Raw genomic sequence first — 27,072 nt, 5'->3', positions numbered from 1 at the left:
AGCCAAGGCCAGCCCCTTGGCTGTTCCTCTGCAGGTGAATTTGAAGGAACAGGGGCAGCTGAAATGCCAAGATGAGTTTATCATTTGCTGCGGGAGGAAGAAGTATCTGAGGCACGTGTTCCTCTTTGAAGACCTCATCCTGTTCAGCAAGACCCAGAAGGTGGAGGGCGGCCACGACGTCTACCTGTACAAGCAGTCTTTCAAGGTAGCACCCGCCTGGTCCGATCGGGCGCAGGCTGAGCCAGGCCCTCCCAGGGGGTCTCGGACCCTGTCTCACCTGAGGCGAGCAGAGGAACTGGGAGGGAGTGAAGCTGGGAGGAGCCGAACTGCGATGTTTTGATTTCTGTGGTTCTTGGGTAAATTCTTGAAAACGTTAGCCCCGAAATCGGCAAGGAGACGTGTGTCTTCTCCAGTCCCATGTCCAGTCCAAGGGCTGAGAAACAAGTGTCTCCTCAGTCAGAAACTGCATTGTGGATTCTGTACAGAGGTGAACATGGGACGGGCCTTCCCCTGGCTCTGGGAGGTGCACAGAGAGGGTGAACACGGGCACAGGGACGGGCCTTCCCCTGGCTCTCGGAGGTGCACAGAGAGGGCGTTGCTGATGCGCCATGGTGGGCAGGTTCCCGCTTGTGACTCGGCTGTGCTGAGGGAGGCCAGGTCCCTCCCTTCTTGACAGAGGCCATGAGGGTGCATGGGCTCACACACAAGCAGCCTCCCACACTCGTGCATAGCCTTGCACACTCATGGGCAGCTGTCCTGCACACGCACTCTCCCTTGCACGCTCACAGGCAGCCTCACACAGTAGTGAGCAGTGAGGTTTTGCCCACCCTGAGGCATCCCACACGTTTGTCATTTGGTGTCTGGGTGACGTGACCGCCAGCCCTGAGGAATTGGGGTAGCCAGTCGTTCAGAGATCTGTGTTCCTGATGGTGCTGCCATGGGTGTTTGCTGACTGCAGACGGCCGAGATCGGGATGACAGAGAACGTCGGGGACAGTGGCTCGAGGTTTGAGATTTGGTTTCGCAGGCGGCGGAAATCTCAGGACACCTACATTCTCCAAGCAAGCTCGGCAGAGGTCAAGCGTGCGTGGACTGATGTGATAGGGAGGATCCTGTGGAGGCAGGCGCTGAAGAGCAGAGGTGGGAAGATGGGGGCCACAGGGCCTGCCCGGCTCAGGGGCACAGCTAGGGGCAGGGGTCAGGGGCTAGGGTGAGAGCCGGGGGCTGAGTCCAGGGGCCGGGGGCCAGGGGGCCAGGGGCCAGGGCTGGGACTGGGGCTGGGGCTGGGGTTGGGGACTGAGTCCAGGGGCTGGGGGCTGTGACTGGGGTGGGGGCTGGAGACGAGTCCAGGGGTGGGAGGCCAAGGCTAGGAGTGGGGCGGGAGTGGAGGCGTGGGTTGGGAGCTGGGCTATCGACCTTAATGCTGAGATTCAGGCGATATGGTTAAATATTGAGTTCACTTGAGCACAAAGTCTGGGGATGGCCACCTGGGAGGACACAGACTTCAAAGGGATGGGGTCATTGCCCCAAAGTGGGGAGGTTTAAGGGCCATTTGTATAGGCACAGTCTGGGGAAATGTAACAGGATCACATCATTTTCTATACAGGGCTGGGGCACAGTTACAGCAATTCGATTGACTACAGGCAGCATTTCTTTTTTGGTAGGGGTGAGGGTATATTTTGCATTCCACATTAGGGATGGAATAGTCAAGGGTCTTCTGTCTCAGGACTGTCTGGTCTGAGCCAGGAACAGGGAGGCAAGGAAATCTCTAACAAAAGGTCAGAAATTAAGGGGCTGAGCTCTGTGACTCGATCTCCAAAGTCAGCCTCCCTAAGGGTCTGATCACTCTGAGGATCCTCCAGTAGCTGGACCGTCCATTTTCTTCCTCATGGGCACCCAAGAGGCCCACCCTGTCTGGGGTACCTGGAGGCCCTCGGTCAGCACTTTACAAGAAACTTCTTGGGGCCGGGCGCGGTGGCTCAAGCCTGTAATCCCAGCACTTTGGGAGGCCGAGACGGGCGGATCACGAGGTCAGGAGATCGAGACCATCCTGGCTAACCCAGTGAAACCCCGTCTCTACTAAAAAAAAAATACAAAAAACTAGCCGGGCGAGATGGCGGGCGCCTGTAGTCCCAGCTACTCAGGAGGCTGAGGCAGGAGAATGGCGTGAACCCGGGAGGCGGAGCTTGCGGTGAGCTGAAATGCGGCCACTGCACTCCAGCCTGGGCAACAGAGCGAGACTCCGTCTCAAAAAAAGAAAAAAAAGAAACTTCTTGGATCGGACCTGATGGCACTCACACACGTGTCTCTCATGTCCACAAGCGAACGTAAACAAGACACTACAGCCACCCCAGAGAGGGTCCCCCGCAGCTCTGGCTCCAGATTTAACCCTCTGGTTGACTTCCTGCCCCTGCCCTGCTGGTCTGGCCCCCATGGCCCTGGGAGGCTGAGCTCATGGTCATGAGAGGGCCCTCCCCAGAGAACTCATCCCCCACCCTGAGACCCCTCCCGCAGGCCTCCTCCCTACTCCCTCAATGTCCACCCTCGTTTGCTCCCCCGTCCCCCGACTTCGTCACTGGGTGTGCCTCTCTGTGCTTATTCCTCCAGCCTGGCGGCTGCGAACACCACCTTCACAGGGACCACCCCCCACCCCAGACCTTCTCCCACACTGAGCTCCAACTCCAGGGCCTGCCCCAGCACCTCACAGGTAGCCAAAGCCACTGTAAACCCAGCTGTCCACCTCTACCCTACAAGCCTACCTGGCAGCTCTGACCTCTCAGACCTAAGAAACCGAGGCACCCAAGCTACAGACACAACCAAGGATCCTGCACGCCCACACCCCGCCTGAGCCTTGACCCCCTCCAGGTGCAGCCACCGCCTCCCCACCAGCCCCTGAAACTCTTCGGTGCCAGCTCTGTCGGGCACAGGGGGCCCCATGGCCACCCCGCCAGCTCCCCCTCCGGCCCCAGCCTCCTGGCTACTCCACACCCCGTGGGCAGCAGCTGCTTGGTCAGAGGCCTCATCTCCAAGATGCCACCATCCTGAAGAGCCTTCCTGGCCTTTTTCCTTCCTTTGTAGCCCACTGGTCCTGCTTCCTGTTTGGGGTCTGCCTGACTGTGGTGCACAAAGCCTCCCTGGGGTCGATCTGTCCATTTCAACCCCTCCTGTGTTCCAAGCACCGGGAGCCTGCAGGAAATAGGCCCTGCCGGCCTTGAATAATCAGATTCAGAAAATAGAACTAAGCTGATTCAAGCACAAAGCATGGGAATGGCCACCCCAGAATGCAGACTCCAAAGGGACGGGGTCCGTGCTCCCAAGTGGGGAAGCTGAGGCTTCACTTACAGAGGCAGAAACGGCTGCAGCCAACTTGACAGCAGTTCGATTAGTCCAGGTTGCTACATTCTGTGAGGAGGAGGCATGTTCTGAGAGATTCTTACCTCTGGTGCCTCCCGGTCATCCCTGACCACTTACCAGAAAAAGCAAAAGTTGCATCTGATGCTCCGCGACTCAGGGCATTGCCGGGCTCCTCTCAGGGTTCAGAATATCTTACAGTTCTCACAGCATCGAGTTCAAGTTATTTAGTTTCACAGCCCTCCTCAACAGGGTCGGGGGGCAGCTGAGCACAGGGTATGCACACAGGACTCTGCCTGGCCTGGGGATGTGCGGTGTGGCCCACAGAGCTGTCCAGGCTCTGCAGGTACAGCTGGGTTGCCTGGAAAGTGGAACCTAATGCTTCTCAGGTGTGTCGAGGACCTGGCACCCCCTCCCCATCACCTCGTTGGTCACTTGAGCCCTCTCTTGACTTCTCCAGTTTTGCCAGGGATTTACCAAATTAGTCTTCCCAGAAAACAGAATTTGGGTTTAATGGATTATCTACACACTTATTTTCTATTTAATTATTCCTACTCTTTGTTATTTCTTGTGTCTACCTTTTTCAGTGTTTCATTTGCTTTTCCTTTCTACCTCATTTCTTGAGGTGGATGCTTAGATCATTGATTTTAGCCTTTGTTTTGTTCTCGTTTTTGTGCGGTATTTAAGACTACAGACTTTCCTCTAAGCTTTAGCTGCATCCCACAAGTTTGTATATGTCTTATGTTTATTAACAGTCAGTTCAGTATATTTTCTAACTTCCACTTTAATTTCTTCTTGGACTCATCATGGATTATTTAGAAATGCATTACCTAATTTCCAAGATTTTCTAGTTAACTTTGTGATACCAGTTTTGAGTATAAGACCGCTTTGGTCAAATAATATACACTAGAGTTTGTTATCCGTGGAAGGTATCCAAGTGACCGGTGGCGAACCTGTACAGGTCTGCCGCAACCTCGAATCTTGTCTCCTCAGAAGAAAGAATTTGACTGAGGGACATAAGGCAGAAAAAGAGACTGAGGCAAGTTTCAGAGCAGGAATGGAAATTCATTTGAAAAGGCTTTAGAGCGGGAAAGGAAGAAAAGCACACTTGGAAGAGACCCAAGTGGGCGCTGAGATCGAGGGCCCCGTTTATCCTTATCCTAGGACTTCCCGGGCCGGCCCGTTTCCCGTGATTCTCCCCTTAGGCTGGGCTGCCTGCGTGCGCAGTGTGGGCCTTTCCCTTGGGATGTGAGGATACTCTGATACTCCATGTACTTAGGAAATTGTACGCATCCCCGTCTGAGGCTTTCTTCCCTTTTCTGTGGGGGGACGTGAGGACACCCCGTGTACTTAGGAAGTTGTAGTTGTACGCATCCCCCTCTGAGGCTTTCTTCCCTTTTCTGTGGGGGGACGTGAGGATGCCCCGTGTGCTTAGGAAGTTGTACGCATCCCCGTCTGAGGCTTTCTTCCCTTGTCTGGTGGGGCGCCCCCAAAAGGTGACATTCTACCATTTTGTCTCTTAATGCACAAAGTTGGTTCTCCTGGCACCTGCCTTCAGTTAACACTTGAGTGCAGCAGGTGTGGACCATCAGGAAATGCCCTCTCCCTGGCACTGGCTGCCAAGGTACCCGTTTTAGAGAGGCAGTGTGGTATATGCCAGGCCACCACCCGACATTCCCAGTGGGTGGGGAGCCCTCTCCTGCCCCGCTCATGCCTGTCTAGCCACCTGTAACAGCTTCGGTTATTTGAAAAGTTGTATGTCCCAGCATTGTGGCAAATTTTCCACGTGAAGAGAAAGTGTGCTTTGTAGTTGTTATTGCAGAGTTCTGATCACGTTTTGAAAATTGTGTTGTTCAGATTTGTTATATCCTTATTGGCTTTTTGGCTGCCTATCACTAGGAAAAGTGTGTTAAAATCTCCCATGATGATGTAGATTTGAATTTGTCTAGTTTTCTTTTTGTTCTGTCAATTTTTGCTTTCTATGTTTCAAAGCTAAGTTATTAGGTGCATAGTAATGTAGAATTGCTATATCTTCCTAGAAACAGAGCCTCTTTTATGATAATGAAATGCATCTCTTTATTTTTAGGAATGCCTTTCACCTTAGATCTACAGCTGTCCCTCTGTGTCCATGGGGATGGGTTCCAGGACTCCCCCACAGATACCCAAATCTGTAGTTGGTCAAGTTGCTGATATAAAATGGCACAGTAGTTGCACATAACCTACACACATGCTCCTATATGCTGCAAATCATCTGTACATTACTTATAATCCATAGTACAATGAAAATGCTTATAAATAGCTGTTATATTGGTTTTTTATTTGTATTTTTAACTTTTATTGTAATTGCTTTTTGTTCCAATAGTTTTGATCCTTGGTGGAATCTGTGGATATGGAACCCACAGATACAGAAGGCCGACTGTGCTTCCTGTTAGTGTAGCTATTCCAGTTTCCTTTTGCAAAGTTGTGTTTACACAACACATACTTGTCCATCTTCTTACTTGGAACTTTCGGTGTTCTTATATTTGAGATACGTCTCTTGTAAAAGGCATATGTTTGATTTCACTTTTATCTTTTTATCTAGTTTGACTGTCCTTGTCTTTAAATTGGAGTAGTGTGTTTACATTTAATGCAATGCGGGCATAAATCTAGAGTATCTTACTCTTTGTTTTCTACCTGTTTGGTGAGAACAGGGAAGTGAGAGACGAGGGGAAGGCCATGGAGGGTGACTGATGGGCAGGTCCTTGCACACACCCTCTGGAAGACAGGCACACCCAGGCACTGTCCCACATGCTGAGGGGCCCCCACATGCTGAGGGGCCTAAGTGTTTCTCTGCCAGCTCCTGTCCCTTATCATTGAGGCTCCTCCTGGGGTGTGAACCACCTGACCCTTCTGTCCCGTCCACAGGAAGTGGGGGAACACCCCCCAGGCAGAGAGACCTGGGCAGCCACCGCCATGAATGAGAGCAGTCTGGTTGCCCCCAGGCCAGCTCTGCTCTGATGGCCAAGGATGGCGGTCCTTGCCGGTGTCCCAGCGTGGGGTTGGTTCTGGAACATTTGATCACTTCTGCTCCGCTCTCTGTGCTCCACCTGGAACTCCGACTACATGTATGACCTTTCTACATGTTGCTATGTTTCTCGCGTGATTTCTGTGTTTCGATTACGTCTTCCCTGCTTTTATTTGATGGATTTCCGTTTCCTTTTGAGACTGTCTGTCCTGTGATCTACTTCCTGCCACATTAATCCTGGTTACCTCCACGGCCTGAGACATCCAAACCTTTATCTCGCGGATGTTTAAATATCTGGGGTTTTCCTCGCCCTTTCCTCATTTTGTCCTTTCTCCTGGTGTGCCTGACAATTTTTTTATTAAGTAGTAATATGATGTAGGAAATGTGCAAGGGTCATCTGAGGCCCAGGCTGGTGGGCTTTATAAATCCAGAGGATTTATTTTTGTGGGAAGAGCAGGGGTGGGTCATCTGAACGCACTCAGGGGAGGGGCTGCATGAAGTCCGCCTCAGACCTTTGGGCAGCTGATCCAGCTTGTTTGTCCCACTCCTGGCAAAGTCCATGCTCCCTTTCCAGGTCCCCACTGAATGTCTGGGAGTTTCCCAGGCCCTTCCTCCCTGGCAGTCCTCAAATTCCAGGTTTTATCTCCCTACCCTGTGCATTGTCCGAAGCTCTCAGCCTCCAAGCTCCGAGCTCATCGGCCACCAGCAGTGCCCTGAGGGGTTAGAAAGGTGTCAGGTGACCAGTGGTCTGTGAGCTCCGCATCTGCCCAGGATGTTAGCCCTTTGAGGCTGGATTGCCTCGTCACCTCCAAAACACCTTCAAAACATGTGTCCAGCTTTTCTGGTTGTTCCCGGCCGCAGGCTTGGATGTAAGGTATACAGGCAGTCCCACTGCAGCCAGAGGAGGAAGCTGTCCCGCCTCCACGCGCACAGCTCTAACCCTAAAACAGCGCTTCGGAGTCGGAGAAGAGCAACGTCCTGTTTGCTGCCCAACTCCAAGCCCTGCGTCCCGGGCAGCCACACTCGGCCCCTTCCCTGCAAGAGGGGACACTCACTCTTGATTAACCAGCTTTGCACGTTACCTGTTGGTGAAGGTGATCAGTAACTCTGTGCCTGCAGCACACACACACTACACGTCTTCCCGTTCTCCCAAGACCTCTGGAAATAATTCTTACTATAATATTCTTCAGCATATGCATTAGGACTACATAAATGTAATTATGTTTTCTATCCTCATATATTTACTTACAATTAATATCATCTTTTTTCTTTGCTTAATTTGACCAAGAATAAATTCATTCCCAAACTCTCACCTTATGCTTAGCTCACCTCTCAATATTCAAACTCCTAGAAACCTGTCACTTTTGTCTTTCCCATGGACACAGCTCCCAGGCCTTTGACCCCTGCTCTAACTGGGACCTGCTGTGGGGCCCTCTCCCGCTTACCAGCAGACAGGGACCCTTCCTCACCCCCAGGTTGGACACACCGTTTCCAAGGCCTCATGGCTTCCTTATTCTTGGTTACTGCCTTGGGCTCCCTGGGAGAGATCTCTATGAGGCTGAAAACTGGAACAGGAAGCCTCAGCATCCTAGACCCCCATGCCTCATGGGAGGCAGGGTGGGTAGGCCCTGTACACCCTCCTGGTTTGGGCTGAGGGCATTAGGGGTACTGGGCATCTTTGGGGTGGCGTTAGCCCCCGAGTTGCTTTGGAAACTGTCATACTTTCTTCTGTCTTAGAACTCAGAATCCAAGAAATGGCATCCATGGGGATAGGCAACCAGCCATTCATGGACGTCAGGCCCAGCAACCAGGCCCCCAAATGTACAGTGATAAGTGACCGGGCCCACAACAGCATCATCAAGGGCACAGGTACGGTGGCCTCAGCCCCACCCTCACTCGCCCTGCAGAGCGCACTGGGCCTGTGGCTGACACGGTGGGTTGGACGGGCATGACTGCAGGAACAAAGCCTGGTCGGCCTTTCGGATGGCTCTGATCCCGTTTCTGAACCTGGGCTGCATTTCTGGAGAGGAAGCCAGCCTGACCTGCTTTCTGTCCCTTTCCAGAGTCACAAATGAGAGGGCCCACCATGGTGTCCTCCTCTGACCAGGCCACCCCCTTCAAGCGACCACACTCCACCATCTCGGACAGCAGCACTTCCTCTTCCAGCAGCCGGTCCTCCTCCATCCTGGGGTCGCTGGGCCTGCTTGTGTCCTCCAGCCCAGCCCACAGCCCCTGGTCATCTGACATCAGAGCCTGCATCGAGGAAGATGAGCCGGAGATGGGCACCCAGGCTGCAGTGCGTGAGGGCGCTCCTGCTGTGTTGTAAGCCACGCACGCCAGGCCTGACGACCATGGGGGTGGCAATGCCCATCGCATAGCTAGAACGATACGTAGGGAGCAGCATGCCAGGCCTGACCACTGTGGGGGTGGCGGTGCCCATTGCATAGCTAGAACGATACATAGGGAGCAGCATGCCAGGCCTGACGACCATGGGGGTGGCAATGCCCATCGCATAGCTAGAACGATACATAGGGAGCAGCATGCCAGGCCTGACCACTGTGGGGATGGCGGTGCCCATCGTGTGGCTGGAACAATCCAGAGGGAGCAACACAGCAGGTGTCCAGGTATTTCCCAGGATTTTAGACACTCCCTAACATTTTCAAACAAATTTAAAATGTTGTCTTATTTGAAAAACAAACCTTCCACTTCCACCCAAGACAACATCATAGGAAACAGACCTAAAACAAGACAAAAAACGGACTAAACATGAAACAAAAGATGTCAAGACACAAGACATTTGGCAGCAAAGGACCATGATCCCTGAGAGACAGGAAAACGGGAGGTGAGCCTGGTGGTGGCCTCAGACCTCCCTCGCCTTGAGAGTTCGCAGGCCTCCGTGCAGGGAGGGGCCCAGGAAGAGCCCAGCAGCCTCCGTGAGTTGAAGAGACCAAGTCAGCAGGACTTTGCAGGTCGGAGTGCCAGAGAGAGATGCCTGCATGGGGAAGGACTCACCAGGTCAGCCCCTCCAGCAGCCGGTGTGGTGCTGCCATTCTCACACTCCGACAGGGAGGCTACCAAGGCTGGGAGAGACCTTTGAAAAGACCAAAGATCCATTTCTGGTACTCGTGGGCTGGGGACAGGACCCTCTCCCACCAGCCAGACTGGGAAAACTCGCGATCTGTGAGCATGAGGTGGAGTTCTCAGAAAATCTTGCCTCAGGAGTGGGGATAATTAGCCCTAGACTGAGCCCTGCTCCTCACCCACCTACAAAATCATAAAAGCAAGACCTGAAATGATCAGACCGTTCCCAGATAATTCACTCCATCCCAGAACAAAGCTCCAGACGATCTATAGGTTACCAAAGTGTCCGCACCCTGCAAGGTAAACTCTCAGTGCCTGACCTCCGAGTGCCAGGCGTGCAGAGGAGCAGCCAAGCGCAAACACGTCAAGGAGAGTCGCCCGGCAAAGGCAACCACCCAGAGCCGGCATCGGTGCTAGAGTCACAGAACTCAAACTGTGGTTGAAACCGCAGCACAGACGTCCAGAAAGTTAAGAAATAACGAGGAAGAGATTAAGAAGACCCAGACCGACCTTACAGGGATGAGCAACTACAATACTGACAGTGAAAACTACCCTGGATGGGGTGACAGATTGGATTTCACAGAAGAGACCATGAGGCACCTTGAAGACGCATCAGTAGAAGCTATTTGCATTAGTCGGGCCTCCAGAGAGACGGAACCAGTAGGAGATAGATGATGATAGATAGATAGACAGACAGACTGACAGATGAGAGGGGCCTTAGGGGCATTGGCTGACACAATTTTGGCAGGTCAAGAGCCCCACAATAGGCCACCCACAAGCTGGAGACCCAAGCAAGCTGCTAGTGTAGCCTAGTCCAAGTCCTGAAGCCTCAGAGCCAGGGAAGGCAATGGTGTAATTCTCAGTCAGAGGCCAAAGGCCTGAGAACCTGGGGGCCACTGGTGTAAATCTGGAGTCCCATAGACCCAGTGAACTCCAAACACGAGATGTGAGTGCACATCATAATCCAATTACATAAAACCAGTGACAAACAGAAAATACTAAAAGCAGTCAGAGGACAAGGGCATGTTCTGTTGGGAGGCACAAAGCTGACGAGGATGGCTGACTCCTCAGAAGCAGCACGGGTGAGAGACAGTGGAATGTACTAAGGATAAAACTGCCAAATTCACATTCCGTACCTGACAAAATCTTTCCAAAACAATGATGACATAAAGACATTTTCATACACACAGAAGCTAACATAATTTTGTCACCAGCAGACCTGCACTACAAGAAACGTTAAAGGATGTGCTTCAGGGAAAAGAAGAATGAAGAGCATGTGCACCATTCAAAATTTTCCTCTTGTTATTTAAATCCCTTTAACCCATCTCCCATTTGCCCCAAGAAATGAGCGCTGGCAGTGAGCTGCAGTTTTTTGGGTTTTTTTTTCTGAACGGGAAATAGGTTAAAAGATGAGTGGCTTGGCCGGGTGCGGTGGCTTGTGTCTCTAATCCCAGCACTTTGGGAGACTGAGGCCAGAGGATCACTTGAGCCCAGGAATTGGGGATCATCCTGGGAAACATGGCAAGACTGCACCTCTATTAAAAATAAAGTTAACTGACTGTTTAAACACAAATATTAACGTATCTGCAGTTTGTACTATACGTATAGGTGAACTGTGTGACCACAGTGGCCTGAAGGCTGGGAGACGTTGGATGTGATATGTGAAGTGAGGTGGTATCACTTGAAGGTAGATCGTGGTAAGCTAAAGATGTACTTACAAACCCTTGAAACAACCACTAACAAAGAATTACAGCTTAATAGACTAACAGAGGAGATAAAATGGAAGGTTTAAAAGTCCAGTCCAAAAATATGTAGAGAAAGAGGGAAAGGGAAGAATGGACTTGGGGGTGACAGAAAACAAGTGGCGAGACTAAAGCAGCAGCGGCCGTCGCAGCAAACGGGGGCGTAGGATGTGAGTCACAGATAGGCCTGCTCTCTGGATTGGTGACCGCATGAGTCACTTCACAGGTCTGCTCTGTGTCCAGAGTTGTCAAACTGCATGATTTAAAGATGTGCAATAGGCCGGGCGCGGTGGGTCAAGCCTGTAATCCCAGCACTTTGGGAGGCCGAGACGGGCGGATCACTAGGTCAGGAGATCGAGACCATCCTGGCTAACACGGTGAAACCCCGTCTCTACTAAAAAATACAAAAAACTAGCCGGGCGAGGTGGTGGGCGCCTGTAGTCCCAGCTACTCGGGAGGCTGAGGCAGGAGAATGGTCTAAACCCGGGAGGCGGAGCTTGCAGTGAGCTGAGATCCGGCCACTGCACCCCAGCCTGGGCGACAGAGCAAGACTCTGTCTCAAAAAAAAAAAAAAAAAAAAAAAAAAAAGATGTGCAATGGATCGTATGTCACTTAAATCCCAACAAAGCAGTACTTTTTTAAAGTACAATCATGCACACAGCACTTCCCCGCGGAGGCAGGGGCTGTGCCCACAGAAGTCGGTTACCTCTGCGTCCTGAGTGTGGACAGCCACCATCACACAGCCCCAGAGGCTGCCCAGGCTCTAGCCTCACTCTGGCACTGCCAGGGACAGGTCCCTCAGGAACCCAAATGCCATTGCCCCCATGAAAGCCACTTTGAGAGTGTTGCCTCAAATCAGAAGGCGTCTGTGCCTGGTCAGAGGCTGTGGACAAGGAGGCTGCTGGGGGCCCAGGTGTGCAGGGGGCAGGGCCCAGGAGCAGGGGCACAGTTTATGCCTGTGGCCAACCCACTGGGGAGCAAGGCTGGGGATACACCCAGTCCAGCAGGGCCAGCAGGAGTGACTGCACCATCCTGAACACGTCCTTGGGCCTCCCAGGACCTTGATGCCTCCCATCTGGGCTGGCACAAGCCTCCAGTCAAAAGATGGGTCTCTCTCCTTCCTGATAGCATGGAGCCTGGATGTGGGAATGGAGCCACAGCAGCCCCACGGGAGCCTCACGGCCCATCGGGCTGTGGGATGCATCCCTACGGCCGGGACCCCGCAGCCTGCGGCTTGGTCTGGGCAGATGCAAAGGCCACCCTGCAGGGCTGAGGTGCCTGTGGGGAAGGAGGTACCAGCCCTGGGAGGCCATCTTGCTCCTGCTTTTTATTTAACCCACGGGGCTCTTTGGCCTCATTTTCTGTTTTTTGAGTTTCACGTGCACAGCCAAACCATCCTGGAACCAGCCCTGGTGGGAAACGGAGGCTTCCTGCTGCCAGAAGAGGCCCACCGAGTTACGTCCACACCAGCTGGACCTGGGCACCTCTCTCTCTGGCCTTCTGTCCACACTGGGGTTTGGCTCCGATTTCCAGAAGGCAGGGTTAGGAAACACCTGTTTCCAGGCAGCGTGATGCTTCTGTCTGAATCAGGCCTCATGGGCTTCACCAACAGACACAAAGGTTTCATTTAGATGGAGAACACGCGTTCTCATTTCTCTGGAGTCCCGGGCCCATGAGCTGAAGCAGGTGCTGAGAAGGAGAGGTGGCCACTGTGTCCCTCAGGGTCACTCGCCCGGCCACATGAGGCCATTTCCACTCAGCACTGCAGGTGCTGGGAGCTGAGGGCCCCACAGGGGACGTGGGAGACAGCCCCAGTGCGTCCCCATCCACAGTGACACCAGCCTGGAGTCATCGCCGAGCACATGGAGGGACAGCCCTGGAGCCCTGGCCTGACCCAGCTTCTCCCAGAGTGGCTTCCTGATGCCTCCCCAGCCCTGCCCAGGAGGGGCTTATGGCCACAGCCCCACAGCGGCTGCCTCGCCTCGACTGCCATTGCCTCCTTCCAAGCTGCCTGAGCAGTCCTGGGCGGTGAGCTCCAGGGCTCCCACCCACACCTGAGCACCAGGACCCCCAGGGAGGGTGTGGATCCTCCCCACCCCCAGCCCACACCTCAGCACTGGGACCCCACCCCCAGCCCACGCCTCAGCACTGGACCCCCAGGGAGGGTATGAGGATCCCCGCCCCCAGCCCACACCTCACTACTGGGACCCCCAGGGAGGGTGTGGATCCTCCCTGCCCCCAGCCCACACCTCAGCACTGGGACCCCGCCCCCCGCCCTCACCTCAGCACTGGGACCCCCAGGGAGGGTGTGGGATCCCGCCCCCAGCCCACGCCTCAACTCTGGGAGCTGGGAAGGTGTGTGATTTCCTCCCCCACCTCAGTACTGGGAACCCCCTAGAAGGGCGTGGGGTCCCACTATCCTGAGTGCTCAGGGCTGGTGGTCAGCGAGGTGGTTTCTAAACCAAGTCCTAGGAGGAGCCATCCTGGGACTCTGCTGTGGACAAGGCTGGGACTCCCACAGTGAGCTCTAGCCCTCCCCGGGACCCTCCCACGGCCCCAGGGTGCCAGCCTTCGGATTGGTCCCATTCGTGGGTGGGTCTACAGGGCTCCCCAGTGCCCAGCAAGAGTGTTTTTACATTCAGAGGCAAGGAAGGGGCGCCAGCATCTGCCCCAGACACAACTGGGCAGGTACAGAGGTCATCACCTCGGGGACAGCAGGAGGCAACTCAGGAGAGGCTGATAAGACAGGACCGCGTCCCTGTCACCTTCCAGAGAAGGTCTTTCTTGTCAGGTGTCGTGAGGGCTGTGGGTTCCGCTGGGTCTGCGTCCATCCCCGGTTCTGGGGAGATACCCAGGCCCCTCCTGGGCGGCGGCAGCAGCGGAGGTTTGGGTTTTGAGGGAGCCCTGAGAAGCTGGGGGAGCAGGCCTTAGAGCACGGCACGCCCTGGAGAGTCCGCGTCCCCAGACCCCTCGCGCCAACACCATTCCAGCCAACAGTTTTTCCCTGTGGTCAGAACAAACCCCCCAAGCCTCCGGCCTCAGGCTGGTTTTCCCAACAGGCAAAAAGCTCCTTACATAAGGAAAGACCTTTCCTGGCTGACCCTAAAGTAGCCGAGGGGACCTCACATCGCCTGGCCTGCCACCACCGCCAGGCTGCCTGACCAGCTCGCCGCCTTGTTCCAGATGCTTCTAAAGCGATGCTTGCCTGGCCCCACCCCATCAGACGTCTGCTGGGCAGCCTCACTCCCCATCCCGCCTATAGCTCCCAACAGTCTCAAGCCCCGCCGCCCCGGTAACCAAGTGCACCCAGAGGGCTGGCAGGGTCACACGGTGGCAGGGGGCCCGTGGTCCCAGGGCGGTCATCTTCCCAGGAGGCCCGCCTGGCAGGTCAGAGGGCAACAGGAGGCCACCCCATCTCCCCGGGTTCCCTCGAGCATTCCTCTGTCAGGAGCGGCTCCCCCGGCACCCAGGCATCCCTGGCACCCCCTGCCCCCGCCCTGCTCTCAGGAGCCCCCTGCCAGGTGCTCTGACCACAGGAAACAGGAGCCCTCAGGGCCACTGCCAGAGGACGGATTCTGCTGCCAACCAGAGGTCCTGGGGCTGGCGGCGCTGGTGTGCCTGCCCTGGGCCTTCAGCAGCCCCATAAGGAGAAAGCTCTGGCCTCCCGTTCAGACAAGGCTCCGTCCTGGGGACACCCCTCTCCCAAGGTCCCCACATGGGGGCTTTGTTACTCATGCCTCCCAGACTGCTTGCTGTGTCAGAGTTTTCACACCTGCCTGATGTCCTGGCGGGGCTCACAGAGGACCGACCCTGCAGGGAGATGGTGACCCACCCTGAGACCCAGGAGAAGAAGACAGCCAGGGCCCAGGCTGCTCCCACCATCCCTGGGGGATCGGCACCTTGGCTGAGCCTGAGCTGACCACCTGGGGCATAGGTCCCAGATTTAATTACAAAACGATGGGTGAATGTGGGTTCTGTGTGCCTGTGACATAGACTGTTTTCCACACCGCCTGTGAAATGACACAAGAGCCTTTGTGTCACACGTGTAGCTGCTACGAGACTGACGCTCTTGTTCCAGATCAGAGCAGCAGACAGAACTGGCACGTTTTAGGGTCCAAACCCTGTTGCCCACGGAAGGCACCTGACACCGGCTGGGTGGTGCGGACCCCAAGGCCCCGCCCGGTCCGGCTGGGACCTGGAGCTCCCCTCAAGCTGCAGCTCCGCCCTGCACCACAAGGTGGCCTCGCAGAGGAGCCGCCCGAGCTTTGGAGCGGAGGCAGGTGCAGCGAAGCTCTCGGTGCTGCCGGGCCCCACCGTGTGTGTGAGGTCTCAGAGGCCTTGCTGGGTTCCAGGCCACGTCTGTGCTGTCACCGCTTTGAGGGGCAGAGGGTCCTGCGGAGAGGCCTGTGCGACGTGAGTAACAGCCGTTTTTCTTTTGACAGCTGGGATGGAGGTGGGTCCTCCAGGGAAAGCCCGGTCCTCGAGAGCCAGACTTGTGCACGGGCCTGGAAATGAAGCTCTCAGGCAGGGGCTGTTCACACCGATGGTCAGCACTGCTGCCCAGGGCCTGCAGTCACCCGTAATGGGCCCTGCCCCCTAGGCCTGGCCTCTGCTTCCCTCCTGGATGGTTCCTCTACCCCTGGTCCAGCAGGGACCCAGCACTGCCTGCCAGCTGTAGACCCCCATGCTCCTGCAGCCTGGAACTCTCCTGTCCTCCAGAGGTCATGGGGTGACCCAGGGTGGGAACACCAGACCCCCCTGCTCCGTGTCCACCACCCATGGCTGGGCTCAGAGTGTCTCAGAGCCGGGGTGAGCCATCCTAGGACCAGCGTACCCATGACCTTTCAGACCAGTGAAGGCCAGTGGGCGCGATGGTCCAGGTGTGTCCCCCACACAGGTCTGGCCATCTCTGCACAGAACTGGAATCTCGGTTCATTTCGGTTTTAGCAGGTCCCGTGTAGTTAGCAGGACAGCACTTGAGTTAGGTCTGAGTCGTGGCATTTCCTGTAAGGAGCCCAGAGCCATGGCCCCAGGTTGGGACGGCGGCGCCAGAGCTGGGCCTGAGACTGATCCAACCTGTGCTGCTGGAATGGGAACCCCAAGAGGACCACCCCTCTCCAACAGAAGGGAAAACAGTAAGAGAGAGGGAGGCTGCAGGGCCCCAGACCTTGGCCAACCTTCCCAGCCATGGCCTCCGCCCTCCAAGACCCAGAGGCCCCGCAGCAACACCAGGGTGTTGGGCCACACAGAGCCTGGGTAGGTAAAGGAAGGTTCTGGAAACCACTTTTCAGAACCCAAAAGGTGTCTGGGAAATGGTGTTACCTGCTGCTGTTGTAAACTGTTTACTTTGTATCAATAATGAATTGTTAACAATTTTAATTAGAAAAATCAATGGAACATGTTTTTCTACTTGTCTTGGAAAGGGGCCGTGTGTCTGGGGAAACCTCTTGCACACCTCCTGAGGGGAGCCCCAGGGCCCGCAGTGGCCGGCTGACGGTGGCCACCCCGAAGGGTGGGGTTGGGGCCTACCCACCTCTTCACACACTCGTCCGCCTGCCGGACAGCGCCTGGGCCCCACCACGGAGCGCAGTGTCTTCCGCATGGGTCACCTCCCAGGGAGAGGCCCTGCTCAGGCTCAGTGAACAAATCAGGGACGGTCAGACAAGGAGGCTGGTGGAGCACCCATGACCAGCACCCTCCAGGCTTGCTCAGCAGCCTTCCCCTCCCACTGCCATTTCTGTCTCTTTCTGTCTCCCCCTTTCTGTCTCTCTCTCTCAGTCTGTCTCTGCCTACCAGTCTTTCTCTCTCTTAGACTCTTGTCTCTCCCTCTCTGTCTCTCAGGCTGTCTCTTTCTGTTTCCCTTTTTCTCTCCATCTCCCTCTCTGTCCCTCTCCCTCTCAGTTTCTGTCCCTTTGTCTCTGTCTCCACTCACTTCTGTCAGTCTTCCTCAGCCTCTGTCTCTCATGGCCGTGACCCTCCAAAGCCCGCGGACATGTGGTGCCCTGCAGTGATGTGTACAGTGAGGTGGGCAGCGAGGTGTGCAGCGAGGTGTGCAGCGAGGTGGGCAGCGAGGTGTGCAGTGAGGTGTGCAGCGAGGTGTGCAGCGATGTATGCAGCGAGGTGTGCAGCGAGGTGTGCAGCGATGTATGCAGCGAGGTGTGCAGCGAAGTGTGCAGCGAGGTGTGCAGCGATGTGTGCAGCGAGGTGTGCAGTGAGGTGTGCAGCGAGGTGTGCAGCGATGTGTGCAGCGAGGTGTGCAGCGAGGTGTGCAGCGATGTATGCAGCGAGGTGTGCAGCGAGGTGTGCAGCGAGGTGTGCAGCGAGGTGTGCAGCGAGGTGTGCAGTGATGTGTACAGTGATGTGGGCAGTGAGGTGTGCAGCGAGGTATGCAGCGAGGTGTGCAGCGAGGTGTGCAGTGAGGTGTGCAGCAAGGTGTGCAGCGAGGTGTGCAGCGATGTATGCAGCGAGGTGTGCAGCGAGGTGGGCAGTGAGGTGTGCAGCGATGGTGTGTGCAGCGATGATGTGTGCAGTGATGTGTGCAGCGATGTGTGCTGACCCTGCCCCAAGTGGCAGTGTCACAGGGAGAGGTGAGTGCAGGCACCCAACAGCCATCCAACACAGTCAGTGCTGGGAGTGAACCATCAGGCACTGCCCCCCAACAGGCAGCACTCACAGGTGTATCCCATTCCCTGCAGCATTCCCTGCCATGCAGGTCGCAGGGTTGCAGACAGGACACTGCAGCTCAGAGACAGCTGGGGGCTCATCTAAGCCCATCAGGGAGGCTCCACCTCTCCCAGCCACTCGCTCCATGGAAAGTAGGGAATCACCCCCACCGGTTCCTTGGGGAGAATGAAAGGCACAGGGAAGGGGCGAAACAGCAGCTCCATTCCTGGCCACTTGTCTCACCCCAGATGCGAAGCAAAGTGTGGGAGCGGCCCCAGAGGCCACTGTGGAAAGGGAGCTCCTTACCGAGTGAGGAGGCTCAGGGGCCTGGCCTGTTCTCTGCCGGGTTGACTGTGGGGGGCCCAGGGCTGGGCAGCAGCCCCGCTTGGATGGTAAACAGGACCTGCCCACTGGCCTCACCGGCCACCAGTGCAAACACCTACCAAGACTGGCTTTCCGCAGCATGGAGCAGAGGCCTCTCTGCCCAGCCCTGCCATGGGCACGGGCTGCCCTTGTGTCGGCTGGGTGCCTGAGCCAAGCAACTCCCAACGGTTGGGTGCCCCGAGGCAGGGCAGACACAGGCGTCCCAGGACCAAAATAGCAGTCAGATGATCACAAGGCCCCATGGCAGGGCCCCCAGGGCAGGCTGCTCACAGCTGCTGCAGCTAAAGATAGAGGAGAAGGGCACGCGTCTTGGGGAAAAGTCGTGGGGAGCGAGCACCGTCCTGTCTGGGGCCATGGGCACAATGAGGTCACTGCGCTTCATTTCTGCAGAAGCCCTGGTGTCCCACCCCCAGGTGGCCCGGCAGAGCCTGGACAGTGTGGCCCACAACCTCTACCCGCTCCTGTTCAAAGCCAGCTACCTGCTGGAGCAGGCGGAGGTGACGCGCGCTGTGCTGGGGCGCTGGCCCCTGGAGGAGTTCCGGCTGGGAGCGCTGCTGGGTCCCAGTGCCGACCACCCCCAGGACCTGCGCGACCGAGCCTGCCGGGCCTGCCTGGAGGCGCTGGTGCGCGGCCTGGCCGACCACGTGCTGCAGGACCGGAGCCGCCGGCGGCTGCGGGTGGCCCATCTCACGGGCATCCGAGACGTGCAGGTGCAGCGGTGCCCGTGCGGGAGGGCGCTGGGCAAGTGGGGCCGCACCCGGCTGCTGGCCAGGACCTGCTGTGAGCTGCAGGCAGAGCCCCTCGCAGCCGGGCGCCCCGTCGAGGTCCTCGCCGACCTCTTCGTCACTGAGGGCAACTTCGAGGCGGTGGTGCAGGCTCTGAGGCCAGCGGGCCCGGCCCCTCTGCGGGTGCACTGCCCCTCGTTCCGGGCGGACAGCCTGAGCCCCAGCCAGCTCCTGCACGTGCTGCGTCTGGCTGGCCCGGGTGCCCTGCGCAAGCTGGAGGTGGTGCACAATGTGCGGCTGCATGCGGGCCACGTGCACCAGCTGCTGGCCCAGGTGGGCTTCCCCCGGCTGGCCTCGCTCACCCTGCCCACCAAGGCCTTTGATGCACCCCCCGCCTGCGCCTCCACTCCCGACGGTGAGGACCGCCTCCTCGCCTCCATCGCCCGGGAGCTCAGCAAGATGACGCAGCTCACCGAGCTCAGCGTGGCCTTCTCCAGGCTGACCGGGAAGATCCCGACGCTGCTTGGGTGAGTCTCAGGGACAGGACTGAGGGCCGGCTGGTGGCTGCAGAGGCAACCAGAGATAGTCCAGGGACTGCTCACCTCCAAGGCCATGAGGCTGCGTGGCCCCCAGCCTCTCACTCCGGGTGTGGCCAGAGCAACAGGACAGTGCCCCGCCAAGGGGCAAGGGCACTGAAAGAGCCACCAGGAAAGAACCGGGGTGCCATGTGTGACTTAGGGATATGGAGAGAATGCCAGTTAAAAAAAGAGAATATGCAAATTACCAAATAGACAAAACGGAAGTCCCTAAATGGTGTGGGGAGTTGTCTATTGTGGATTAACAAATCACCCCAGCACCTGGGGGCTTCAAACACGGTTTCAGCTCAGAAATCTGAGCCCCTCGGTGCCTGCGGCTCAGGGCTGCTGTTGGCCAAGGGTGCCAGCTCATCCGAAGGCGGGATCCTCCCAGTCTCCCTCGAGGGAGGCCTGGGCTCCATGCTGCATGGACCTCCCCATGGTGGGACAGGAGGCTCGTGCAGGATCCTCTCAGCAGTTCTGCGTGAAGCGGGCAGAGAGGGCAGCAGCCAGGAAGGGGCCAGGCCAAGGCAGCCTCAGGCAGTGGTGAGGGGGATGCCCGGCAGTGGGTCCAACGGGGGTGCCCAGCAGTGGGTCCTGGAGGGGGAGTGCCCAGTGGTGGGTCCTGGGGGGTTGCCTGGTGGTGGGTCATGGGAGGGTGCCCAGTGGTGGGTCCTTGGGGGGGAGTGCCCAGCAGTTGATCCTGGGGTGTTGTCTGGTGGTGGGTCATGGAGGGAGGGTGCCCAGTGGTGGGTCCTGGGGAAAGGGGTGCCTGGCAGTGGGTCCTGGGAGGGAGACTGGTGGTGGGTCCTGAAGGACAGGCACTTGGTGGTGGGTATTGGGGGGTCACTGGGTGATGGGTCCTGGTGGGGCAACCTAGCAGTGGGCCTGGGGGGTACCCAGTTTTGGGTCCTGGGGGTGGGACCTGGCAGTGGATCCAGGGGGAAGGGGCACCTGGTAGGTACTGGGGAAGCACCTAGTGGTGGGTCCTCAGGTACTGGGGGGCGTCTGGCAGTGGGTTCTGGGGGCTGGGGGCACCTGCAGTGGGTCCTGGCAGGGCGCTTGGCAGTGGGTTTTGGGGGGAAGTGGCTGGCAGTGGTGGGGGTGCCTGGTGGTGGGTCCTGAAGTGGGGGCACCTGGTGGTGAGTCCTGGGATGGGGGTGGCTGGCTGTGGGTCCTGGAGTGGCACCAGGCAGTAGATCCTGGTGGGGGATGCCTGGTGGTGGGTCCTGAGGGACAGGGGGCCCTGCAGTGGGTCCTGAGGGATAGAGGGGGCCTGCAGTGGGTCCTGAGGGACGGGGGGGACCTGCAGTGGGTCCTGAGGGATGGGGGAAGACCTACAGTGGGTCCTGAGGGACGGGGGGGGGCCTGCAGTGGGTCCTGAGGGATGGGGGGGACCTGCAGTGGGTCCTGAGGGATGGGGGGGACCTGCAGTGGGTCCTGAGGGATGGGGGAAGACCTGCAGTGGGTCCTGAGGGACGGGGGGGGGGGCCTGCAGTGGGTCCTGAGGGGCGGGGGGGACCTGCAGTGGGTCCTGAGGGGCGGGGGGGACCTGCGGTGGGTCCTGAGGGGCGGGGGGGACCTGCGGTGGGTCCTGAGGGGCGGGGGGGACCTGCGGTGGGTCCTGAGGGATGGGGGTGCCCCGTGGTGGGTCCTAAGGGATAGAGGGGACCTGTAGTGGGTCCTGAGGGATGGGAGTGCCCCATGGTGGGAACTCGGGCAGGGGGCGTGCCTGGTGGTGGCTTCTCAGGTGGGGCAGGGGCACCCCGCAGTGGGTCCCAGGCCTGGGAGGGGAGGGTGCAGGACATTCAGGTGGGCACAGGTGCAGGTGGGTGGAGGGTGAGGCAGTCTCCGAAGGAGAGGGTGGGGATGGGGCGGACCCCAGCGGTGTCCCCCTGCTCAGCGAGGACAGTGAGGCCGTGTGCCAGTGCAGTACTGCTCTGGAGATCTCCCTTGGAGAGCTCAGGACCAGAGCAGGTCTCACTCCAGCTGCCTGTGTTGGAGCTGGGCTGCCCTACCAACCAAGTCAGAATATGGGATGTGGGGCAAGGGGGGGTTTTAGGGTTAGCAGGTGAGTCAGAGGCCGGACTGGAAGCCTCCACGGCCCTTCCCAGCTCTGAAACCGTGCGGGCTTCATCCTTGTCGGAGTGGGGCGGCGCCGTTCTGTGGCCTCACCGCCCCCGCTGTCTGCTTTCTGAGCGGACGTTCTCATGGCCACAGGCACCACTTTTCGCAGACAACACAAAAGCAGTTGTTGACAAAACAAACTTACCATTTAGGTGCTGAGGACAAAAGCCAGACCTCTGGGCACAGCCGACTTCACCACGCGGCGGCCGGCGGTCGTGGCCCACACTAAGCGAAGGCACGTGGTTGTGCTCCGGTAAAATGTTATTTGTGGACACCGAGTTTGAATTTCATGTAACTTTCACGTTTCACAAACTATTATATAAACATAACAACCACTCCTAGCTCGTAGACTGTATGAAATTAGGTGGTGGCTGGACATGGCAGTGTGTTGACCCCGTGATGGACAAACGGGTTGTTCCCATTCTCCTGAGCTGAGGGCTCAGGCGAATGGGACCCTCCTCTCACCTGCGTTCTTTCCCCTGTGTTCTGCAGCCCCCTGCAGACCCCGCTGCGAGTGCTGGACCTGGCCAACTGTGCCCTGAACCACGCAGACATGGCCTTCTTGGCAGACTCTGCCCACGCTGCCCACCTGGAGGTGCTGGACCTGAGTGGACACAACCTGGTCAGCCTGTTCCCCTCGACCTTCTTCAGGCTGCTCGGCCAGGCTGCCCGGACGCTGAGGATCCTGACGCTGGAGGAGTGTGGCATCGTAGACAGCCACGTTGGCATGCTGATCCTGGGCCTGAGCCCCTGCCACCGGCTGCGCCAGCTCAAGTTCCTCGGGAACCCGCTGTCGGCCCGCGCCCTCCGGCGCCTCTTTGCCGCGCTCTGTGAGCTCCCCGAGCTGCGCTGCATCGAGTTTCCGGTGCCCAAGGACTGCTACCCTGAGGGTGCCGCCTACCCCCAGGACGAGCTGGCCATGTCCAAGTTTGACCAGCAGAAATACGACGAGATCGCCGAGGAGCTGCGTGCCGTGCTGCTGAGGGCGGACCGAGAGGACATCCAGGTCTCCACGCCCCTCTTTGGAAGTTTCGACCCAGACGTTCAAGAAACAAGCAATGAGCTTGGCGCTTTCTTACTGCAAGCTTTCAAAAACGCTCTAGAAAACTTCTCCAGAGCACTCAGACAAATAGAGTAGTTCCTCCACTCGCACCAGCGACAGGTCTTGCATTTCAGCCTGCAGGTGCCCTGGGCTTCGGTCCTGGATCCGAGGCTTGGGCCCGGCATTCATCCCCACCACCACCACCACCACCACCACCACCACCACCAAAAGCAGTTCTTAGTGAAAATGGTAGGCGTGCCTGTTAAGCGCTGTAGAAGAGGAGGCCTTCCAGGAGAGGCGCCATGCGGTGCCCTTTAGTGGCAGCAAAGCAAGGTCCTGGAGGCAGGGGAAGCCACCGAGAGTGACTGAGGGTCAGTGGGGGCAGATGCCACATGGCAAAGGGCAGAGAAGTCCGGGAGGTGTGAGGAGCGGCCGACCTGGCCTCCGCACATCCGGGCACTGGGCGCAAGATGAAGCCTCGGGGGACAGATGTGACTGGGCGCCACAGCAGGGAGGGGGAGGGGAAGAGAGAACGCATCACACAAACTGCACAAAACAAGCAGCCCATGAAAAACAACCGAGAAAAAGAGGTGAAAAATGAACAGCAAACCGGACCCTGCTTCCTCCAGCAGGAGGCTCCCACCTGCTGCTGGTCACATCCTGCTTTCTGCACCTGCCGCTTATGGGATGCGGTGGGCCTGCAGGGAATGCGGGGCTTTTGGTTGCTGTTAGCGACTTTTCTTCTCACTTTGTGTAGCCCCCCAGAACCGTGAGGGGCATCTGAGTGGGTGAGCACAGGCGTCCCCTGAAGCGCCGCCCGGACCAGGGCGTTCAGCGCGGCGGGGAGGCCTTCGCCCCACTGCTCCACTGTTTCTCGCCAGCATTCACTGTGTCCCACAGGGCTCCAGGCTCAGAGTGACGGGAGCTATTCTAAGTGTTTAATTGAAGGCCTAGCACTTGACCAGCCCCTGGAGAAGCTGACAACCACCTAAGACACATTTGGACTTGGTGTCCACCAAGAATGACTTTGTGCAAAGAAATGGCTGAGCACTAGAATAACTAAACGCAAATAAAATGTGTATTTCAGTGCAGTTCAGACAGGTGAGTGCTTGGTGTGGTTAAGTCCTCCTCAGACCCAAAACCAGGGATCTGAGTCACTGTGTGCCCATGGCTCCGCTCAGAAGTCATACCCCATGACAGCGCCCACCACGGGTGTGTCCCCACCCCAGGGTCCCGTGTCACCCCCTCCTCAGGTGTCACCCCCCCCATGTGTTTCCACCCCAGGGCCCCCATGTCACCCCCTTCCCAAGTGTGTCCCCACCCCAGGGACCCCGTGTCACCCCCTCATCAGGTGTCATCCCGAGTATGTCCCCTCCCCTGCTGCCCCCACCCCCGCTGCCCTGTCACCCCCTTCCCAGGTGTGTCCCCACCCCAATGGCCCCCGTGTCACCCCACCCCACGTGTCTTCACCCCAGCTGCCCCCAGGTCACCCCCACCCAGGCTTGTCTTCATCCCCTTTGTGCTTCTGCCCCAGGTGTGTCCAGATCCTTCTCTGCCCAGGGTAGGGGTTTGCCTAGGAGTTGGGTACCCAGCACGAGTGCCGTACAGGAGCCTGTCTCCCAGGGGCATGTCAGGAATGGACGGTCCCCCGCTGAGTGGACAGATATGGTGACTTCCACCTCCCCACATTCGTCTCTGCCTGCTCTGCAACTACCTAAGTCCCCTCTGCACACTGCAGGCAGTGCTTACTGGAGCCTCGTCCAGGGACATGAGCTTGATGTTGCGGCCAGCTCTTGCAAAGGGGTGGGGAAGGTGCTGGGCCAACGTTTTTAATGACTTCTAACTGTAAAGCACAGAGTGGCTGCCACTGCTTTATGTCTGAATTTTTATTGTAAGACTCAGCCTCTGGGCGGCATGGTGACCAACCTGAAGGCCTGTGGCAGTGGAGAAGGGCCCAGGGTGCTGGGTGTCCTGAGGCCTGGGATTGGGTGGGGCACACAGGAGCCCACTGGTGTCAGTGGGCAGTGCTGAGGTACAAGCTCCCAACATATCCGGCTCCACAGACTCCCAGGGGCTTCCCTACCAACAGCCCATTCTGATAAGGCCAGCAGGGCTGGGGAGCAGCACGGGCGGGATCAACGCCTCCCTCGCCCGTCCGTTGCACGTCTCGCACTTGCTTCCACTGCACTGATGGGCCGCGTCCTGCATGGCCGTTCGGCGTTCGCCGGGTCTTTGTCTTTGCCTGATCTTGTGACTCCAGTTCTGGGCCACACATCCAGCGTCCCTGGGCCCAGGAGCACGCCTGCTGGGTTTTGATGGAGAGCACTTCTCTACCACAGAAACCACGGCCTCCCACACAAGGCAGGCTGGGGGGGGATCAGGCGAAACCATGAAGCAGATGAGAGTGCCGATCCGACCCAGCAAACGTCCATGGCAGCTGTGGCTGGGGTGCCCTTGGTGGAGCCTCAGGGTTCACCTGCCCAGGCCCTCCCCGGCTTTCCAGGGCCAGTGGGTGAAGTCAGCAGGGTCCCCACGGGGGCCGCCATCTGGAGCCACCGTCTCTGCCTCCCTCGGGTCTTCCACAGCAGTGTGGGCTGGCGCGGCTCCTTCAGAACACGACACTGCTTCCCGTCCACCATCCTGGCAAGGAGCGGGGGCCGTTTTAGGGGCTCTGACTCAAGTCCTTTCTGCTTTAATGACTTGTTCCGCAGGTCAGGAAACGATGATCCTCTCACAGGCCAAGGAGACAAACGCAGGCCCAGTGGCGCCCCTGTGTGGCGGACGTGGCCAAGGGCCCTGGAACGTCAGGGTTGCTCTTGTCCACCGGCGCTCTGCTGCTCTCCCTCTTCGGAGCTGAGCAAGGCTCCATCAGCTGTCATCTCTGCATCCTGGAGCCCACTCTCCGTCAGCCCCACACAGCCCCGTGGGTGGGGGCACCATGCTTGACGCCCCCAGCTCAAAGCCTGTCAGTCACCCCACCCACCCACCTCTGTCAACCCAGAGCCCCTCAGCCCAGATCCTGTTCTCTGGCACCACCAGCCCTGGCCCATGGGGAGCAGCCACCTCGGAGCTATGGCATGATGCTGTCAAGAGCAGGGCCCCAGCACCCCCACCTCCAGAGGAGGCCCCAGCACCCCACTCCCTGCCTGTCAGCCACCAACCAGCTTCGAGAGGCTCTCCCAGCAGGGATGGGCTCGGTCCCAGTGTCCCTGCTGGAACATTGAACAGAGCCGTCTGAGTGCCCCAGTGTGGCACCCTCTGCCCAACTGCCTTTCTTCATTAATCCTCCTCACCCCACTCCCGACACCCAGGCCAGGCCCTGCACCTGCTCCTGGAGCAGGACTTGACTCCTCCAGCTGGACCAGGCAGGTCCTGAAAGGCAGGGCACTGCCCGAGGGCTCTGCCAGATCCCCAGGTGAGGGGTGGGGGTGGCTGTGCTGGCACAAAGGGCTCCCGCGAATCTGGAGCTCACCCAGCAAACATCCAGGCGGCGGCGGCTCTCAAGGGGCACTTGTGCTGTGAGCCGCAGAGCCACTTTCAGGCTCGTCTGGTCCTGCTCCCCGACAGCAAGACCCTTGGCCTGTCAGGGGGTCCACAGAAGATGAGCGGCCTGCGAAGCTGCCACAGAAGCCCTTCGGCTTCCACCACACGCCTGCTGTCGATGGTTGGCTGACTGAAGCCCTTTGTTTTCTCTTTTCAAGATTTCCCATGAAGCTAGCAAAAGCAACAAGCTCGGCAACCCTGATCTTCACTGTTCCCCCTCCGTTAGAACGCCGTGGCATGGTGGAGGCCAGCGCTTCCCCAACTCGGCCCCCGCTGGAGCAGGACAGGCAGGGGCAGGCTCATCCCACTCCGTTAGAACACCGCAGGATGGTGGAGCCCAGCGCTTCCGCAACTCAGCCCCCGCTGGGGCAGGACAGGCAGGGGCAGGCTCAGGAACTGTGGGAACCGCCATGTCCCACCACATGGCCAGAGAAGCTGGTTTGGGGATTGGCATGGCTATGCAGAGATATGACACAGAGTGACAAGTACTCCAAGGCCCCTGAGAATCCCTTATTTGCCTTTTTGGTTCTTCTCTGACATCTAACCTGCATTCTCCGTTCTTGCCCTGAAGTTCCGTGAGACAGCCTTAAATCCCTCTTTAACTTTCTAGGCGTGAAACCTCTGCTGCTTACAACAGGAATCCTAAATTAACAGAGAAATATGGCGAGAGGAGCCTTTTCAGCCTCAACCTATAAAACCCAGCGCAGTTACTCACACAGGTCAAGGCAGATGGAGCAAGCCCAGCGCTGTCTACACAGCAGGCTGCCCCCATCACAGCCAGCCAGTGTCTAGAGCAGCTGCCTCCCCAAACACCCCGGCTCCTCCCAACATCGCAC

General features: G+C 57.8%; 2 protein-coding genes across 3 annotated transcripts in view; both read left to right on the top strand.

Moving 5' to 3' along the window:
* Positions 1 to 11,448, top strand: part of LOC105464557 (pleckstrin homology and RhoGEF domain containing G4B) — a 90,772-nt gene extending 79,324 nt beyond the window's left edge. For both annotated transcript variants that reach the window (XM_071099180.1, XM_071099181.1), the window contains 4 exons: positions 35 to 205; positions 959 to 1,139; positions 8,092 to 8,223; positions 8,418 to 11,448. In XM_071099180.1, coding sequence (XP_070955281.1) covers positions 35 to 205; positions 959 to 1,139; positions 8,092 to 8,223; positions 8,418 to 8,680 — 747 coding nt within the window. In that variant the 3' untranslated portion in view covers positions 8,681 to 11,448. The remainder of the gene's footprint in view (positions 1 to 34; positions 206 to 958; positions 1,140 to 8,091; positions 8,224 to 8,417) is intronic.
* Positions 11,449 to 18,178: 6,730 nt separating this feature from the next.
* On the top strand, positions 18,179 to 23,789 carry LOC105464558 (leucine rich repeat containing 14B). The gene is made up of 2 exons (XM_011712553.2): positions 18,179 to 19,476; positions 22,144 to 23,789. Exons 1-2 carry the CDS (start codon positions 18,449 to 18,451, stop codon positions 22,787 to 22,789), a joined length of 1,674 nt encoding a protein of 557 aa, XP_011710855.2. The 5' UTR covers positions 18,179 to 18,448; the 3' UTR covers positions 22,790 to 23,789.
* Positions 23,790 to 27,072: the final 3,283 nt, after the last annotated feature.

This window comes from Macaca nemestrina, chromosome 6, assembly GCF_043159975.1.
Source record: "Macaca nemestrina isolate mMacNem1 chromosome 6, mMacNem.hap1, whole genome shotgun sequence".
Lineage (NCBI taxonomy): Eukaryota > Metazoa > Chordata > Mammalia > Primates > Cercopithecidae > Macaca > Macaca nemestrina.
Note: the sequence above shows the minus strand (reverse complement) of the source record. Positions and strands in the feature narration are given on the sequence as shown.

What these genes read in the sequence shown, in the direction of transcription:
- LOC105464558 (XM_011712553.2), top strand. Translation starts at nt 18,449, where the DNA reads ATGATCACAAGGCCCCATGGCAGGGCCCCCAGGGCAGGCTGCTCACAG. An exon ending in AAGATCCCGACGCTGCTTGG is followed by an intron (nt 19,477 to 22,143) that starts GTGAGTCTCAGG and finishes TGTGTTCTGCAG; the next exon opens with CCCCCTGCAGACCCCGCTGC.